The sequence below is a fragment of the Balaenoptera physalus genome (genome assembly GCF_965194825.1).
Source record: "Balaenoptera physalus genome assembly, chromosome: 14".
NCBI classification, from domain to species: Eukaryota; Metazoa; Chordata; class Mammalia; order Artiodactyla; family Balaenopteridae; genus Balaenoptera; species Balaenoptera physalus.
This window is the reverse complement of record NC_138893.1, coordinates 86486713-86504282: the sequence shown is the minus strand read 5'-3', so window position 1 is coordinate 86504282 and position 17570 is coordinate 86486713. Positions and strand designations below refer to the sequence as shown.

At 46.7% G+C, this 17570-nt stretch overlaps 1 protein-coding gene across 1 annotated transcript in view; it reads right to left on the bottom strand.

Moving 5' to 3' along the window:
- Nucleotides 1–338: 338 nt before the first annotated feature.
- The window catches only part of NPFFR1 (neuropeptide FF receptor 1), a 35522-nt gene continuing 18290 nt past the window's right edge, over nt 339–17570 (bottom strand). Inside the window, 4 exon segments of the mRNA XM_082424552.1 lie at nt 339–6906; nt 6908–7565; nt 9727–9826; nt 16720–17034. Of these exon segments, the coding sequence (XP_082280678.1) occupies nt 6700–6906; nt 6908–7565; nt 9727–9826; nt 16720–17034 (1280 nt within the window). The 3' untranslated portion in view covers nt 339–6699.

The following is a 17570-nucleotide window of genomic DNA, read 5'->3' as shown; positions in this document are numbered from 1 at the left end:
AGAACACAAACAACTCAAGGTGGGACCTGACAGCCAGTTCAGCAACTTTCACCTCATCAATGACCACAAGGCAGAGGAGTCCAAAGGATGATTTCTTTCAGCCCATGGCTGCCATGAAGGCTTGATGTGGTATTGAATCAGACTAAATGCACATCGTTTACTTAAACTGCTGGTATTCCTTCCATCTCAGATCTGTAGAAGCCACTGAATGTGATGGAAATGTGGTCTTATGGCTAAAACAGCAGTCTGGAGCCTGTGGCTGGCTGGTTTTATTTTTAGGATTAAAGGGGATCTCCATCAAGCCTCTTTTATTCTGAACTTCAGTTTCCCAAATATAGGAAGGAGAATTCACAGCAGCTTGAGGGAGTGGCAAAAATCTGGGCTTCCTGGTCAGACACGCCAAGATTTGAGTCAGCTTCAGCACCATCTAGTTATATGACCTTCGGTAAGTTACTTAACTCTTTGAGACTTGGTTTTTCCATCTATAATATGGGAATAATAAGAAATACCTGTTTATGTAATTACTTCATTCATTCAACAGACATTTATTGGGTGTCTCCTATGTACGAGGCAGTGTCCTAGATCTGAGTCCACAAAAGTGAGTGAAATAGACATAGCTCCTGTTCTCATGGAGCTTATGCTCTGTTGTGAGAAATAAATAACAGACACAAAGCACTTAGTACTGTGCCTGGCTTTTAACAAGCACTCAGTAAATGTTTTGAGTTGACCAGAAATGTAATTATTGAAATTCAGTACCATTTTGATGTGCATGACCTCCTTTCTCATGCTCCCTCTCCTATCTCAGGGCCTTTGCACATGATATTCTCTGTCTGGGTTGTTCTTTCCTCAGCTATTCACATGCTCCCTCTCTCACTTCATTCATATCTGTATTCAGATCTCGCGTCCTCAGAGAGGCCATTCCTAATCACTTATTAAAGTAGCCCTCCACCCCTACCACATTCTATCTACAGGATCCTTTCAAAGGATCTATCTTGCTTTAAACCCATTCTTGATGGGTTTAAAAATCCTCCATTAGTGATAAATTCCTCTTAGATTCAGGGCAAATTTTTGTACTAAAGTCTCTACAATGTAATCATATCGTATAATTACATTTCAATATAATCATATTTCTAAAGATAGGTTTCAAAACACTTTAAATAAAATAAGAATGACCAATAAGCATATGAAAAGATGCCCAGCATCCCTAGTCATCAGGAAAGTTTTTTATTTTTTTTTAATTTTTATTTATTTTTGGCTGCGCTGGGTCTTCATTGCTGCGCGCGGGCTTTTCTCTAGTTGCAGCGAGCGGGGGCTACTCTTCATTGAGGTTGCGCGAGCTTCTCATTGCGGTGGCTTCTCTTGTTGCGGAGCACAGGCTCTAGGCGTGGGCTTCAGTAGTTGTGGCATGCGGGCTCAGTAGTTGTGGCTCACGGGCTCTAGAGCACAGGCTCAGTAGTTGTGGCTCACGGGCTTAGCTGCTCTGCGGCATGTGGGATCTTCCTGGACCAGGGCTCGAACCCATGTCCCCTGCATTGGCAGGCGGATTCTTAACCACTGCACCATCAGGGAAGTCCCAGGAAAGTTTTTCAAACACTGATTCTATTAAGTGTTGGCAAGAACAGCTAGAATTCTCATACACTGCTGATGGGAATGCAAAATGGCACATCAACTTTGGAAAACACTTCAGCAGTTTCTTGCATAGTTAAACTATACACTTACAACCCAGCCAACCCACTCCTAGGTATTTACCCAAGAGAACTGAAAACATATATACATATAAAGACATATATGAATGTTCATAGCAGCATTATTCATAATTCATAAATTCATAAAAACTGGTAACAACCTAAATGTCTATCAACTGATGAATGGACAAGTAAAATATCATATAGCCGTACAATGGAATACTACTCAGCAATAAAAAGGAACAAACTACTGATTCATGCTGCAACATGGATGAAACTCAAAAGCATTATTCTTAGTGAAAGAAGCCAGACTCAAAAAGCTACACACCATATTGTTCCAAGTATATGACCTTCCAAAATCAGATGAGTAGTTATCTGGGGCAGGGAGGAGGGGAGAAGGTTGACTACAAATTGGCACAAGGGAATTTTGGGGGGATGCTGGAAGTATCTTGATTGTAGTGGTGATTACACAACTGTATACAATAGCTAAAACTCATCAAAATGTACAGTTAAGATGGGTGAATTTTATGGTATACAAATTATACCTTAATAAAGCTGTTATAAAATTTTAAAACATATATATGCATAGAAAATGATTCCCTACTTATCTCTTGTGGTGGGATTTGGGTGCTTTTTTTTTTTTTAAAGGAATTCCTTTACTTTTATTATTTATTTATTTATTTATTTATTTTTGGCTGTGTTGGGTCTTCGTTTCTGTGCAAGGGCTTTCTCTAGTTGCGGCAAGCGGGGGCCACTCTTAATCGCGGTGCATGGGCCTCTCACTATCGCAGCCTCTCTTGTTGCGGAGCACAAGCTCCAGACGCGCAGGCTCAGTAGTTGTGGCTCACGGGCCTAGTTGCTCCACGGCATGTGGGATCTTCCCAGACCAGGACTCGAACCCGTGTCCCCTGCATTGGCAGGCAGATTCTCAACCACTGCGCCACCAGGGGAGCTCTTGGGTGCTTTTTATTTTCTTCTCTTTCCTTATCTAAATTTTGTAAAATTTCCACAATGGAGTATTTGTGTAGAGAGAAAAAAAACCAACAATAAAATTCCAGAAACATAAATAATTGGCTTATTCAACAAGAAGTCTATTGCTGATTCCACATTGTTTGCTTGCAGTGAAGCCCATTTGGGTCACCTCCTTCTCATCTATCTTTCCTCAGTGGCACTTCTGAGGGGTGAGCTGAGGAAACAGATGCAAAAAGGTACAGAGCTTAATAGGAATGCTTTGTCCATCCAGCTCTCAGTTTGGCTGTCACCTGGATTTTTGGATGAATACACAGTAGACTAATGATAGGGGGGCTCTCATCCTAGTTGCCAGCTCTGCCCTCCATTCCAACCTAAGTCAACTCATGTGTCCTCCAGGCCCCAAGAGAAAGTCCTCGGCAGAGGGCTGGGCAGATTGTGGTTTGCGGGGTCCAGGCCGGGAGTCCACCTCCAGCTCATGGTCTGTTGAGTGCTGCATGGTCTTGGTCAAGTCAAGAGGCCATTCCTCAGTGGAGACCCATGATTAGAATGATCGCTCATGCTGCAAATGGCAGGACAGGACACGGAGTCCCTTCAAGAGCTTCGCTGGGGTGGGGATGCTCAGGGTCAACAGGCCTCTGGCCCTTTTCCCCTATCACACACCCAATTCATTTCCAAACTTGCTGCCTATGAAAGGGCAGTCACCTTAGGCGACCCAACCAGCTTGTAGGCAAAGGATGGCACATGGGGTGAAGTCCATATTGCTTGCCCTTGTGTGCCTTGGGGTAACTGGACAAGGCCCCTGACAGGACCCAGGTGTTGGGTCACAGGATTCCAGCCAGGATAATAAACCTACACTTATAAAAATACCTTCATAAAATATGACCTCATGGAGGGAGCATACAATTTTCTATCTACTCTAGTCAAGAAGTAAAGCCCAACAGAAGCTCAGAGCAGCTGGGGTGGGCACAGGGGAATGAGACAAATCATAGCTTTCCTTGAGCCTCTGCTTCATCACCCATAAATGCCAAGTTGGGAAAGATCCTGGGTCTCAACCTGCGGCATCTGTCCTCAGGGCTCACACACACCCTATTTTCAGGAGCTACTTCCAATATCTTAAAACTCCACACATTATTCACAATAGTCAAAATGAGGAAGCAACCCAAATGTCCATCGATGGATGAATGGATAATGACTGGCATATACACATAATGGAATATTATTCAGCCTTTGAAAGGAAGGAAATTATGCACCTACTACAATATGGATGAACCTTGAAGACATTACTCTAAGTGAAATAAGCCGATCACAAAAGAACAAATCCTGTATTATTTCACCTGCATGAGGTACCTAGAGTAATCAAATTCACTGAGACAGAAAGTGGAATGGTGGTTACCAGGGGCAGGGAGGAATGGGGAGTTATTGTTTAATGGGTACAGAATTGCAGTTTGGGATGTTAAAAAAATTCTGGAAACAGATAGTGGTGATGGTTACACAGCAATGCAAAGGCACTTAATGCCACTGAACTGTACACTTAAAAATGGTTACATGGTAACTTTTATGTTGTATATATTTTGCCACATACACAAAAAACCAGACATTCCACAGGTACCCACAAGGCCTCACCCCTCATGAAAGCATCAAGTCATGCCTAATTCAAATCAAATCTGAACCAGCAGGCATAGCCTTTGACAGATTTTTTTTTAAAGAAATAAAAATAACAGCAAATATATGAATTAGGGCCTAGTGCAGGTTTTGTTTTTTGTTTTGGCAGGCCCAATCTTTCAAAGCGTGGCATCTTTGGGGGGAAGTAAAACAAAGGGGCCTTGATAGAAGTTTGGCTTGGGTGAGTGCCCCGGTCTCCCCCCAGCTGTAAAGGCTGTGATTTTGTGGTTGGGGAGACCATGCGAAGGGAGAAACACACCAGAGGAGAGACCAGACAGTGTCTCCCAACAGATTCCCCCCTGCCACAGGGACAAGCATTTGGGTTTAAGAGGGCCCTTTCTCTGGTCTATTTTTAGAGCCTGGAGTCAAGAGTTCTTTACAGCAAGCAGCCAGGAATCCTCTGGCCTATGTGACACAGAACACTGATACAGCACCAGAAATGGGGCCCACACATGCACTACCTAATGAGGGACAGGATAGCACACCCTTTCCTAAGACCCTCATCCATCACTCCCAGACACCGTGACCAGGGTGGGGTCATGATGGATCTTGGCAGCCTGCTCAATACATGGGTCATAGAGAGCATACACAGAACAGCTCAGGCCAGATATTACGAGAGTAAATACAATAGACTCTCATTTCCCAGACCAAGAGCTTGAGGGTGAGGATTCTGGTTCTGTGAGCATTCTGGTCCACCATCAGGCAAAAAGTCTTTGTGGGAATTTCCAGCTCTCCTCCCCAATCCACCTTCCTTGAGAGGAAGGAAGGGGCCTGGGAAGAAACCAGAAGACAAATTCTAACCCAAACCCTGCCCCTCTGTGGCTCGTGACCTTGGTCCCTTTGAGCCTCAGTTACTTTGTAAAACAGCAACATCTCCTTCAGCCTCATTTGTATGGATCAAATGAGACAGTGTCTGGCGACATGCTTGGAGAACACACTGTACAGTGGCTTAGGAATTTTCTTCTGCCCCTACATCTAGTACTTAGAATGGAGTAAACAGGGTTAAGTCTTAAGTCATCATGTGTCGATTAAGGAGACTACTGGAGCCTCAGAGTCACATTCTCTGCCCTGGAAATGTTTCCTTTTTATTCACTAAAATTCTGGCAGCAGTGCGTTTTCTTTAGAGATGAGGGGGAATACCCAGTTAACTGCAGATTACTGGAGCCGTGCAAGTATCACAAGGTGATCCCAATTCCTCCCACCTCCTGGAGAGAAGCCTCTCTCTTCAAGGTGATGCAGATATGCTGGGTGAGAGCCAGAGAAAACAAGGGATGGTCTCCATCCCTTTTTAGGGCACACAAGTTATCCATGCCAGGGAGAGGTTTAGTGTTTGTCATCCCAGAGGCCCCAGAGGACACCATAGCTTTGGTTGGCCAACTTCTCCCCTGCAGTCCCCTGGAGGGAGCAGGGGAAAAGGCCTTGGGGAAGGCTTATACTTGCAGCTCCAGTGAGCAGATGTGTTTCGGAAGGCTGAAAGTGGGTGCTATGCCCTCCTTTCCTCCTGTCCATGAATAAATAAACTGATGCCTCTTGTGGCCTTGCAGCTGCCTGTCGCACTGTGAGCTCTCACCTGGGCCGCCGTGATGGTGGTGGGCCCTATGAGGAGAGGAGGGAGGACAGAGACCCCCCCTTCTCTGGGCTCAGACCCAGAGTGCCTGCAACTGATGCAGGCTCCCCAGGGCTAGTTCCGCAGCTGCTCAGGCATGACATCCTGTAAATGGTACTTTGGGGAGAAGAGAATGGCCCTGGACACTTCCTGGAACAAACAAGACAAACCTACACAGAACACCCTATGCTATCCTGGGAAGGGGTCAGGGGAGTGGCTTCAATCATACATACAGGACACCAGGACGTGGACACCAAGCATCCGATGGCCAGGCCAGCCTTGCTCTTCGCTTCTTCCCAGCTGCCTAATTAGGATTTACACTTTTCACTGTGTTCGCCTTACGGGGGTCCTTCTGGAGACAGCTGGAGATGGTCAAAACCATCAGGCACTGGAGTCACACAGACTCCTGTAGGGTTTCCAGCTGAGACTGGGCTAGCCTCATCTCTTCTAGCCTCAGTTTCACATCTTTAGAATGGGGATGAAAAACCCCTGTTCCGAAAGCGTTTTGAGAATTCAGTGGGATGATGCCGGCGGCTTCTACCACACAGAAGGGTTTTGGGGGAACAAGGCTCCTCTCCCCTTACCCGCCTTTGCCTCTGTCTGAGGGGGAGGTGGCAGAGAAGATTCCACTAGCAACTAACTGCTCACTGCCTTGTATTTGAGAGGGAGGCACATGGCACCCTCTCCTAACACCACACCAGGCCGCTAGCATGCCTGGGTGTCATGTGTCCAGCCGGGGCCCTCGGGTTCAGGGGCCTGCCCTCCATGTCCCACTCAAACGTCCCAGGCTGGTATGGTGAGGGGCATATGGGAAAAGCCGGGACCCTCGGCGGCCAAGCCAGGGGGGGCCACGCGGCCATTGTGCAGCGGGAGGTGGCCGGGCCTGGGGGCCCCGCTGCTCGGGCCCGACTTGGAGGCTAGGCCCGAGTCGCTGGGCTGCACCTCCACGAAGACCCGCGTGCGCAGGAGCCCGCTGGGACGCCTCCCGGTGGCTCCCCCACGGCGGCGGGCAGAGCTGGGCGCGGAAGGCGGCCTGGAAGCCGCGGCGGAAGTTCTCGTTGAAGTAGCCGTAGATGATGGGGTTGGCACTGCTGTTGAAGAAGGCCAGCCAGTGGGCTAAGGGGAAGGCGTAGACGGTGACCAGGTGCAGCTGCGGCTCGCTCAGCTGCCCGTAGTCGATGAGCAGCAGCAGGGCCCAGAGGGGCAGCCAGGACAGCGTGAAGAACAGCGCCACCATGACCAGCATGTGCACCACCCGGGCCCTGCGCCGGGCGCCGCGGCCGCCCTCCCCGGCTGCCTCCTCGCCGGCGCGCGCGGGCCCCGGGGCCTTGCACAGCTTGCGGGCGATGCGCGCGTACATGCCCACGATCAGCGCCAGCGGCGCCAGGTAGATGTGCGAGAACAGCACGGCCGTGTAGACCCTGCGCATGCCCTTCTCGGGCCAGGCCTCCCAGCACGAGTAGAGCGGGTAGGAGCGGTTGCGGGCGTCCACCATGAAGTGGTGCTCCTCGCGTGTAACGGTCAGCGTGACGGCCGAGGGGCACATGATGAGCAGGGCCAGGGTCCAGATGACCGCGATGGTGGCCAGCGCCTTCCGCAGGGTCAGCTTCTCGCGGAAAGGGTGCACGATGCAGCGGAACCTGCGGCGACGGAGGAAAGAGAAGCGGGGGTCTGGGCGGGTCCCAGGGGTCCCAGTGGCCCCAGGGATGAGAGCCATCCCCGACTGAGGGCGGAGGGCTGGGAGCGGGGTAGGGACACTCCACCTTCGACGTCGCACCTTAGGTGGCATCAAAGAAGGCTCAGATGTTAATTACATTCGTTTGCAAGCAAACTGGTTTCTCACCTGTTGGGGAGTCAGCTCCTCGGCTGAGTAGCCACGCAACACAGGCAAAAGGAGGGTTTTACAAGAGCTGAATCCTGTTTGTGCCCTTTTGGGGATAAACATTATCTGGCAGGTAGCAGAGCCATAAGTCCACACATTCTGTCCTTGAGTAGGCCGATCGGGTAGGTGTATCAGAGAAAACAATTTTTAGCTGTTTATGGCTTCTCCAGAAAATCTTGGGAGTTCAGGTGTAGAGTCTACGTGACAGGTTGTCCCTATGTCACCTTGGCCAGCGTCCTTCCAACAGTGCCTCCACAGAATTAGGACAGACCTGCACCATTTCCTCATTAGGATGTCTCAGCATTGATTATTATTACACCCTTAATTTACATCTGAGGAAACTGGGATTCAGAGGTGATAAGTAACTGGCTCAAGGTCACACAGCTAGAAACTGGCAAGGACCAGCCTTGAACCCAGATTTGTGTTGCTCCACTGTGCCATATAAACCTGCAGCTGTAAACCCTTGCTGTGCATTAGAATCTCCTGAAGCATTTAAAAAAATACCTGTGCCCAGTTCTCCTGGTCGAAGATGCCAATCTAATTAGTCTAAGAAAGTCATGGGGCAGTTTAGGAGCTGAACCTAGACTAGAACACAGGCCTAGAGCTGATTCCCAGCCATGTTGCTCTTTCTACTTCAGCAAACTGTGTCCTGCTCTCCCGACTCCCCACCCTTTCCCCTGCCTGACAACACTTTCTACTTTTCCCACAGCCAGTCTCAAGCCTTGTTTTCTCAACCTACCTGACTTTGGCCTACTGGTCTCATAGCATCACATACTTAAGGAATTGCCAGAGAACAAATAATTCTTAAAGCACATAGTACTGGCTGTAAGTGCAATAGCACTTAATGGATGGAGGGGAATCCTGGGGCAGACCAGGAAGGCTTCCTGGAGGAGACAGGAACTTGAAGAATACTCCAAACACTACTGGGAGACACTGCACACTCACCTATCATTAACGATGACAACAAAATGAAGATCAGTGAAGGAGGACTTCCCCCACCATCAGTGGCCTTGCAGACAGGAACCCAGTTCTATCTCCCCAGCTGCCTACTTCACTGGGTCACAAAAGACTGGGTTTGACGAGGGCCAAAGTGGAGAGAGGATGAAGACACTAGATTCTAGAAAGGGTGGAGCTAGTAGGTGCCCATGTTGGGAAGAGGACAAGGAGGAGGGTGTGGGTGTAAGGAAGAAATAGAATAATATTAACAGCTGACATTTGGTGTCTGTGCCAGGTGGTGTGTATCAGCTTTACAAACAGAAGTTCACTGAAGCCTCCCAGCCACCCTGTAGGATATTTACCATTTTACAGATGAGAAAACTGAGACTCAGAGCAGTTAAATGACTTAACCAAGGTCATGCAGCTAGGCAGCCCTCCAGCTTACCTGCCTGCCTCCCTTACCCTGGGGGAAGTGCCTGGAGTGAACCCTTATTGAAAGGGTCACTGAGAGGGAGGATGGGGAGGAGGACCTCTTGCAGTTGGGTCAGGTGTGTTGCCTGCAAAGAAAGCCTCCTTGGTCCCTGGCTCCATTCCATTAGCAGACCCATGCTTATCGGAGAATCTGATGGAATCTGAGGCGGAAAGACCAGACGTAGCTGGACACGGTGTAGATGGGGAGTCAGGGACCAGCAAGGAGGCCTGCTGCTCAGGAAACAAGGACTGCCCCCAAGCTCCTCTTAGGGCCCAGGAATCCCTCTTAAACCTCCTCAGGAGCTGCCTCCGGGCCTTCCAGAAGGAGGTGGCAGTGTCCTCTGCAGTCCCCCAAGTCTAGAAGGCAGCCAGCCCCAAAACCCTTCCCTCTGTGGCTCAGGATTCAGCCCCACCGACCACAGAGCAGCCCCGGCCTCCTGGCAGGCCCAGCAGAGGAGACAGCAGCTTGTCCTAGTGCCAGGCCCGGGATAACCAGACAGGAACCTGCTCACCTTTCCACGGCAATGGCCACCAGTGTGAAAACAGAAGCTGACACGGACATGCCCTGCACCAAGCCGCTCATCTTGCATGTGGCGTTGTCGAAGGGCCACCCTGCAATGACAGAAGCCACAAGAGTGAGAGATGCCTCATTCGCAGAGAGCCAGAGACCTCCGGCCATTGGGGCCAGTCCCCTCTGGCTTGCATCTTTCCTCCATGTCCTGCCAGGTCGTCATCCTGCCTCTGCTTACACACTTCCAGGAGTGAGGAACTCAGCAGCCAATACCACCCTGGACAGTCCTATTACAGACAGTCTTTATACTGACCAGCGATTTCTCTCCATGAACTTTAGATCCATCCAGCCCTGCCTGGCTTTCTGCTCCCATAGCCCTGTTCCAGGTTCTAGGCCAGTGGTTCTCAACCCTGGCTGCTCACTAGAATCAGCGGAGAACTTGGAAAAGGACCAGTGCCCAGGCTCACACCAGACAACCGTATCTTCCAAATCTACCCAGGAGATTTGAGTGGCAGCCAAAGTTGGAAACCACCAGCACAGATCAAGCCTGACTGTCAAGTAGGGGGAGGTATAAGCAGCTCTAGCCCCTCCTACCTGATGTCCTCACTCTGATCCCCAAGCTTCTGCTTTCTCATGAGACCTGGGTCCCACCTGCTCTCAAGACTAGTAGCCAGGTCCACATCTTGGCTACCTGAGGCCGTGTGTTGGTAACTGCCTAGTGTTTCTGCCCCGCTAGGCCTGGAGGCAGGGCGGGGGTGGGGGGGTCCACCTTGTTCTTGTCTGTTGTGCCTGCAGACAGGAGTCATCTTCCAAGGCTGGGGTCTTCTTTCACCAGCGGCCTCCCCCATGTTGATTTTCTGCCTGCACACTTACTAGATGCCAGGCACTGGCTCACTCAATCCTCACAGCAGCCCCATTATCCTCTCCTTTTTACAGATGTGAAACTGAGGGGGAGACTAATTGATTTACAGTCTCTTTGTCCCTAAATCACCATGGATTAGTGGTGAGAGTTTGGTCTGGGTGCCAGGGAGTTTAAATGTCATGGAAAGTCAATATCGCTGTAGAGAGCAGACTGAGAAACATATGAAAAAAATGTTCAAACGTCATTCATAATTTTAAAAATGCAAATGATATTTGCTGTAGAGAAATAGGAGCTCTCAGACATCGGTGGTGGGAATGAAAACCGATACAGTCCTTCTGGAGGGGAACTAGGCGATGCCTAACCTATGCACTTATCTTTTGATCTTACTCTATCCTGAATATACACCTCTGATGACACAAAATACATATGCACAGAGTTATTCATTGTAGCATTGTTGTAATTGCAAAATATCAGAAACAATCTAAATGCCCATATAAAGAAGTTGTTGAATAAATTATGGTACATCTACACAGAAGAGTATTATACAGCTGTAAAAAAGAATAAGGAAGACCTCTATGAACTGATATGAAGAGGTTTTCAAAATATACTGCTAAATGCAAAAAGCACAGTGCAAAGAGTATCTATAGTATATCACCCTTCATGTAAGAAAGAAGGGGATATAGGAAAATATACACTTATCTGCTCATTTGTACAAAGGAAATATAGGAAGGTAGATCAGAAAATAACGAGATTGGCTACCTATACAGGGAGGCGGTAAGAATGAGGAAGAATCGGGTAGTAGAGATGACAGAGGAGTGACTCTTCTCTGAGTATATCTTTTTGTATGGATCTGACTCTTTAGAATTATGGCAATGTTTCACATCCTCCAAAAATAAGTTAATTAACATCAGGATGTGGGGGAAACCCAAAGTGGGACACAAACAATAACAAATGAACCTAAATGCATTACAAATGAATAAAATAACCACATTGAAGGGGAATGGGGAAGCAAGAAACTAACCTCAGTAATTTTGGAAAACAGTATTTTGACCGTATACTATAAGATTACAAAAAGAACTATACACGTACACTATACTCTCATTAATAAATGTGTTTCTCACAAGGGTATGGGTTAGCAATACTGAATCTACCTTATGTGTATACCAAGATTGAACAAATAAGTAAATATACTGTGGATAAATAGAGTTAGATTTCTCACTGTTAGAGAAAGTTACAGGTGAGGAAAAGAGGAAAGTTAAAATGATCCTGTAATATTAGATTGGAATCAGAGGCATAATAGCTTTCAATATACATACAGATGGATAGATATAGAAATAAAGATGCACATGTTAAGTATGTGTGTGTTAGCACACATATATTTCCTAGCTCTGTCCCTCGAGAGGGCCTAGAAGCAATGAAACCCCAGTGCCAACGATGACATCTAGTGCCAAGGTCTTGGTTTCTAAATGCTATTCTCCAATATAAGGAACCAGCCCTTCTTAGAGAAATTGTTGATTGATTCCAGGGCTGGAGCAGGGAACATACAAGGTGAGCCTGGAACACTTTATGGTGCCAGAAAGTAAGGAGATACTAAAAAAAATCTATGGTGGCATGTCAAAAGGACACAGGAGCCAAATTGAAAGAGCTCCCAATAGTCAAAACTGGGGGCAATTTAAGCAACAAAATAATGGTAAAACTGGGTTATAACCCATAGAGTAAAATAAATGTAGGAGGAATGATGTTAAGTAGAAGATCAACACTGAGGAAATATAACAGTAATAACTGTTGCAGGCAGGAACCATCCAATGGATGCTTTTAGTGAGTAAAACTATAGTGAGAAACAAGGCATTTGCATAGTCTCAAAGTATCTCCCAGTGAGATACTTATTAATTATAAAGGGGAAAATGGTAGCTTTATAATGGAAAAATCTGGCAGACACCACATTAACCAAGTGATCAACATTAACACCACCATTAATACATATTGATAGTGTGTGCCTTATCAGTATGTCTTCTGTAGTATTCTCATCAAATATGCATAGACTAAATCTAATTGTAAGAAAACATAAGGCAAACCCAAGTTTCTGGGGTTTCTGCAAAATAACTGATCAGTATTCTTCAAACATGTCAAGGTCAGGAAAGTCGAGAACCAAGGAACAGTCACAGGTTGGAGAAAACAAACAAACAAAAAACAAATACAATGTATGCCCCTCGGTTGGATCCTGGACTAGAAAAGGACTCCAGGGGACTCCTTTGTGGGGAAAGAAGTGAAATTCAAATAAAGTCTGCAGATTAGTTAATAGTATTGTATCAATGCTAATTTCCAGGTTTCAATCATTATACTATGGTTATTTAGGATATTAACATTAAGGGCAGTTAGAATGGGCATCATCAGAAAATCTAACAAACAACAAATGCTGGAGAGGGTTTGGAGAAAAGGGAACCCTCTTGCACTATCGGTGGGAATGTAAATTGATACAGCCACTATGGAGAACAGTATGGAGGTTCCTTAAATAACTAAAAATAGAACTACCATGTGACCCAGCAATCCCATTACTGGGCATATACCCAGAGAAAGCCATAATTCAAAATGACACATGCACCCCAAGGCTTCCCTGGTGGAGCAGTGGTTGAGAATCCACCTGCCAATGCAGGGGACACGGGTTCGAGCCCTGGTCTGGGAAGATCCCACATGTCACGGAACAACTAAGCCCATGCGCCACAACTACTGAGCCTGCCCTCTAGAGCCCGTGAGCCACAACTACTGACGCCTTCGTGCCTAGAGCCCATGCTCCTTAACAAGAGAAGCCACTGCAATGAGAAGCCCGCACATGGCAATGAAGTGTAGCCCCTGCTCGCCACAACTAGAGAAGGCCGGCGTGAAGCAACGAAGACCCAACACAGCCAAAAATTAATTAATTAATTAATTTAAAAAAAAGACACATGCACCCCAATGTTCATTGCAGCACTATTTACAATAGCCAGGTCATGGAAGCAACCTAAGTGTCCATCAACAGAGCAATGGATAAAGAAGATGTAGTACATATATACAATGGAATATTACTCAGCCATAAAAAGGAATGAAACTGGGTCATTTGTACAAACGTGGATGGACCTAGAGACTGTCATACAGAGTGAACTAAGTCAGAAAGAGAAAAACAAATATAGTATATTAACGCATATATGTGGAATCTAGAAAAATGGTACAGATGAACCAGTTTGCAAGGCAGAAATAGAGACACAGATGTAGAGAACAAATGTATGGACACCAAGCAGGGAAAGCAGGGAGTGTGGGGGGCGGGTGGTGGGATGAATTGGGAGGTTGGGATTGACATATATACACTAATATGTATAAAATAGATAACTAATAAGAACCTGCTGTATAAAAAATAAATAAATAAAAGAAATTTAAAAGAAATAAAAGCTTAATCTCCTCCAGAAAAAAAAAAAAAATTAAGGGAAGGTAGGTGAAGAGTATATAGGAACACTCTACCATTTTTGCAACTTTCCAGTACATCTATCTAAAATTATTTCAAAGTAGAAAGTAAAAGAAAGCAAAACAAAACACACCCAGATTCAAAAGGCTACATACTGTATGATTCCATTTATATAATATTCTTGCAAAGGCAAAACGGTATTTTCTGTCCCTACAGGAAAACAGACCAATGGTGCCAGGGAGTAGAGGGAAGAAGCAACTGCAAATGAACAAGGGGGAGTTTTGGGGGACAATGAAGTTGTTCTATATCTTGATTGTAACTACATGACTGTATATGTTTGTCAAAACTTGTGGAACTGTACACTAAAAAGGGTGGATTTTTTGTATGTTAAATTATACCTTAACAAAAATATTTAAATGTAAAACATGCACACATGTACAATGCATATTTTGTAAGAATGCATGCAAATCACAAACATTACATTTAATAGAATGTTTGCCTATCAGTGGCGGAGGGGGTTTGGAGTGGGGTAAGGGTACAGAGGGAATGAATAAAGATAAACAAGGGGCTTCCCAACACAGTGAAGTCACATAGTGCCAGGAACAGTGGATGCGAATAATTCAACTCTCTGCCCCTGAATTCAAAAAAAACAGAAACAAAAACAAAGAAAGAAAAGCTATGTGAAGTTTTCTTTTCTTGCAGAAGATTCTATTACAAACAACATAAATACCCATCAAAAAGAGATTGGTTAAATAAATTGTAGTACATCTGTACAATGGAATTCTAAACAGTTGTAAAAAAAGAATAAAAACCTCTTTCATTTATTAGTATGGAGTAACTTACTCTACGTAAGTTAATTTTAATGAATCCTATTTACAAATTACATGCTACATTTTTTTTTAACAAATTTATTTATTTTATTTATTTATTTTTGGCTGCACTGGGTCTTCGTTGCTGCGCGCGGGCTCTCTCCAGTTGCGGCGAGCGGGGGCCCCTCTTCCCTGTGGTGTGTGTGCTTCTCACTGCGGTGGCCTCTCTTGCTGCGGAGCACAGGCTCTAGGCATGCGGGCTTCAGCAGTTATGGCTCGCGGGCTCTAGGGTGCAGGCCCAGCAGCCGTGGCCCACGGGTCCAGTTGCTCTGCAGCATGTGGGATCCTCCCGGACCAGGGATCAAACCCGTGTCGCCTGCATTGGCAGGCGGACTCTCAACCACTGCACCACCAGGGAAGTCCCACATGCTACATTTTTAAGCAGGAAAAAAGTAAAGGTGCAGAACTGACCGGTTAGAAAGTTAGCATTTCCTTAATTTGCTTGTACTTATATAAAATATTTTTGAAAAGTGCTTGTACTTACACTAAGTATTTTGGGGAAGAGATACAAGACACTGGCAGCATCGGTTCCCTCCCAGGAGAGAGCCGGAAGGCCAGAGCACAGACATGGAAGGAACACTTTTCACTGGATACCTTTTGTTAGCTTTTGACCATTGAACCATGTGAATGTGCTGTCAATTTAAACAATTTTTTAAATTTACACATGTGAAAAGGACCGGCAGACACCACCTTAACCCACTAGTGACCTCACCATATCATTGTTAACTGGTGTGTGTGTGCGTGCGTGCACCTGTATGTGTGTGCACCTCTGCACGTGTGTGCATGCATGCATATGTTTGCCTATGTGTTTTGGGAAGAAGGATGCAGTTTCTGTTCAGCAGCCCTGAAAGAACCTGGGATTCAGCTGTGATTAAAGATCCCACCAGGCACAGCCAGTACAGCCGAGGGGAAACTGGCAGCCCTGGCTCCACTTTCTGGGTCCTGGAACCTACAGAAACACAGGCTGCTAGTTACCCAGCCTCAAGTCAGCTAAGTCACTCCAAATGGGTCTGTCCGTTTGAATCCTGAGCTCCTGGGAGCTCTGAGCTCAGAACCTGCAGGTGCAGACCTCTAGGGGTCTCCACAGCTCTGGAAACTAGTCCTTCCCACCAGTTAGTCTGTGGAGGCTTATTCTGAAATAAGAAAGGCGAATCACAGGAGAGAGAATAGAAGACGGTAGGATCCTTCTGATATTTGCAGGATGACAGGCAGGAATTTAGAGGTCGGGTGGTCTAGTTCTGCTTGAATCCCTTCTACAAAATCCCTGCTGAACAGCCAGCCACTCCCTACTTAGACACTCCCAGTGACAGCAAGCACCATACCTGTACAAGAGAACACTCTTTTGTTGGGGAACATCTCAAATAAGTTTTTAGGTCCTTATTCAGAGGAAACCTGCCTCCCTCCCACTTCTTCCGGCTGGTTCTAGTTCTGCCCAAGGGAGCTCCCTGGGAGAGTAGGATTGAACAGTGTAGTGGTTAGAAATATAGATGTGAGAATGTGGGACTTGACACTTAGCCGTGTAAACTACACACCTGCCCCTTTAATCACTCTGAGCATCAGTTTTCTCATCCATAAATTGGGGATAACAATAACGCATACTTCATCAGATTGTTGTGCGGATTAGTTAAGATCATGCAGGAAGAGTAAATCACACAATGCCTGGAACATAGAAAATGATTAATTCGTTATATCTATTACTGCTAGTCTAATCCCTCAGCCACAAGGCTGTCTTGAGATTCTGAGACAATGGCATCTTGGCCAAGAGACCAGGCCAGCCGTGATTTCAGGGGTGGGGGCACTCCTGCTGCCTCTAGCGCTGCCACTCACCAGTGATGAGGTTGTCCACAAGGGTGGTGGGCATGCAGAAAATGCCCACCAGCAGGTCGCTGACGGCCAGGTTGAGGATAAACATGTTGGTGACGGTGCGCATGTGCCGGTTCTTGAGCACAATGAAGCAGACCAGGGTGTTGCCCACCATGCAGAGGAGGAAGATGAGCACGTAGGCCACAATGAACAAGGCAGCCACCAGGGAGGAGTGCTGGTAGTAGGAGCAGAAGGTGAGGTTTGCAGCGGGGTTGGCCTCGGCATCACTCCCATTCTGGCATGGGGGCCGGCTGCTGTTGGAAGGCTGGGAGGGCTCCCCTAGGAGCAAAGGAGCACACGGGTCAGGACCCTAGGCGAAGAAGAGATGACTGACTTCTCACCGCTGGCGAGATCCTTCTGTGCTCCAAACCCTGCCCCTGCCCTAATACCCAGATCATGTACTCAACTCCAACTGCAACTGGATGCACTGATTCAAGACTTCCATCCCACAGCCACTCAAACCCTGATCTCACACCTCCCACCCCGTCTTGTCCACCACTCATTTCATTTCCCAATGTTGGCTCTTCTCCATTTGCACACAATCCCCCTCTGCCCCATCTAGGCTCCATCCTTCTCAGCCCCGCACTCTGCCCCAGAGGCTGACTTCTCAGGATTACATTACATCAGGACTATATGACCCAAGTTCCCTTGCCCTCTGGGTTGTTTGCTTGTTTGTTTGTTTATTGGCGTATAGTTGATTTACAATGTTGTGTTAGTTTCTGCTGTACAGCAAAGTGAGTCAGTTATACGTATACATATACCCACTCTTTTTTAGATTCTATTCCCTGCTCTCTGGTTTTTGACTGGGTTCAGCC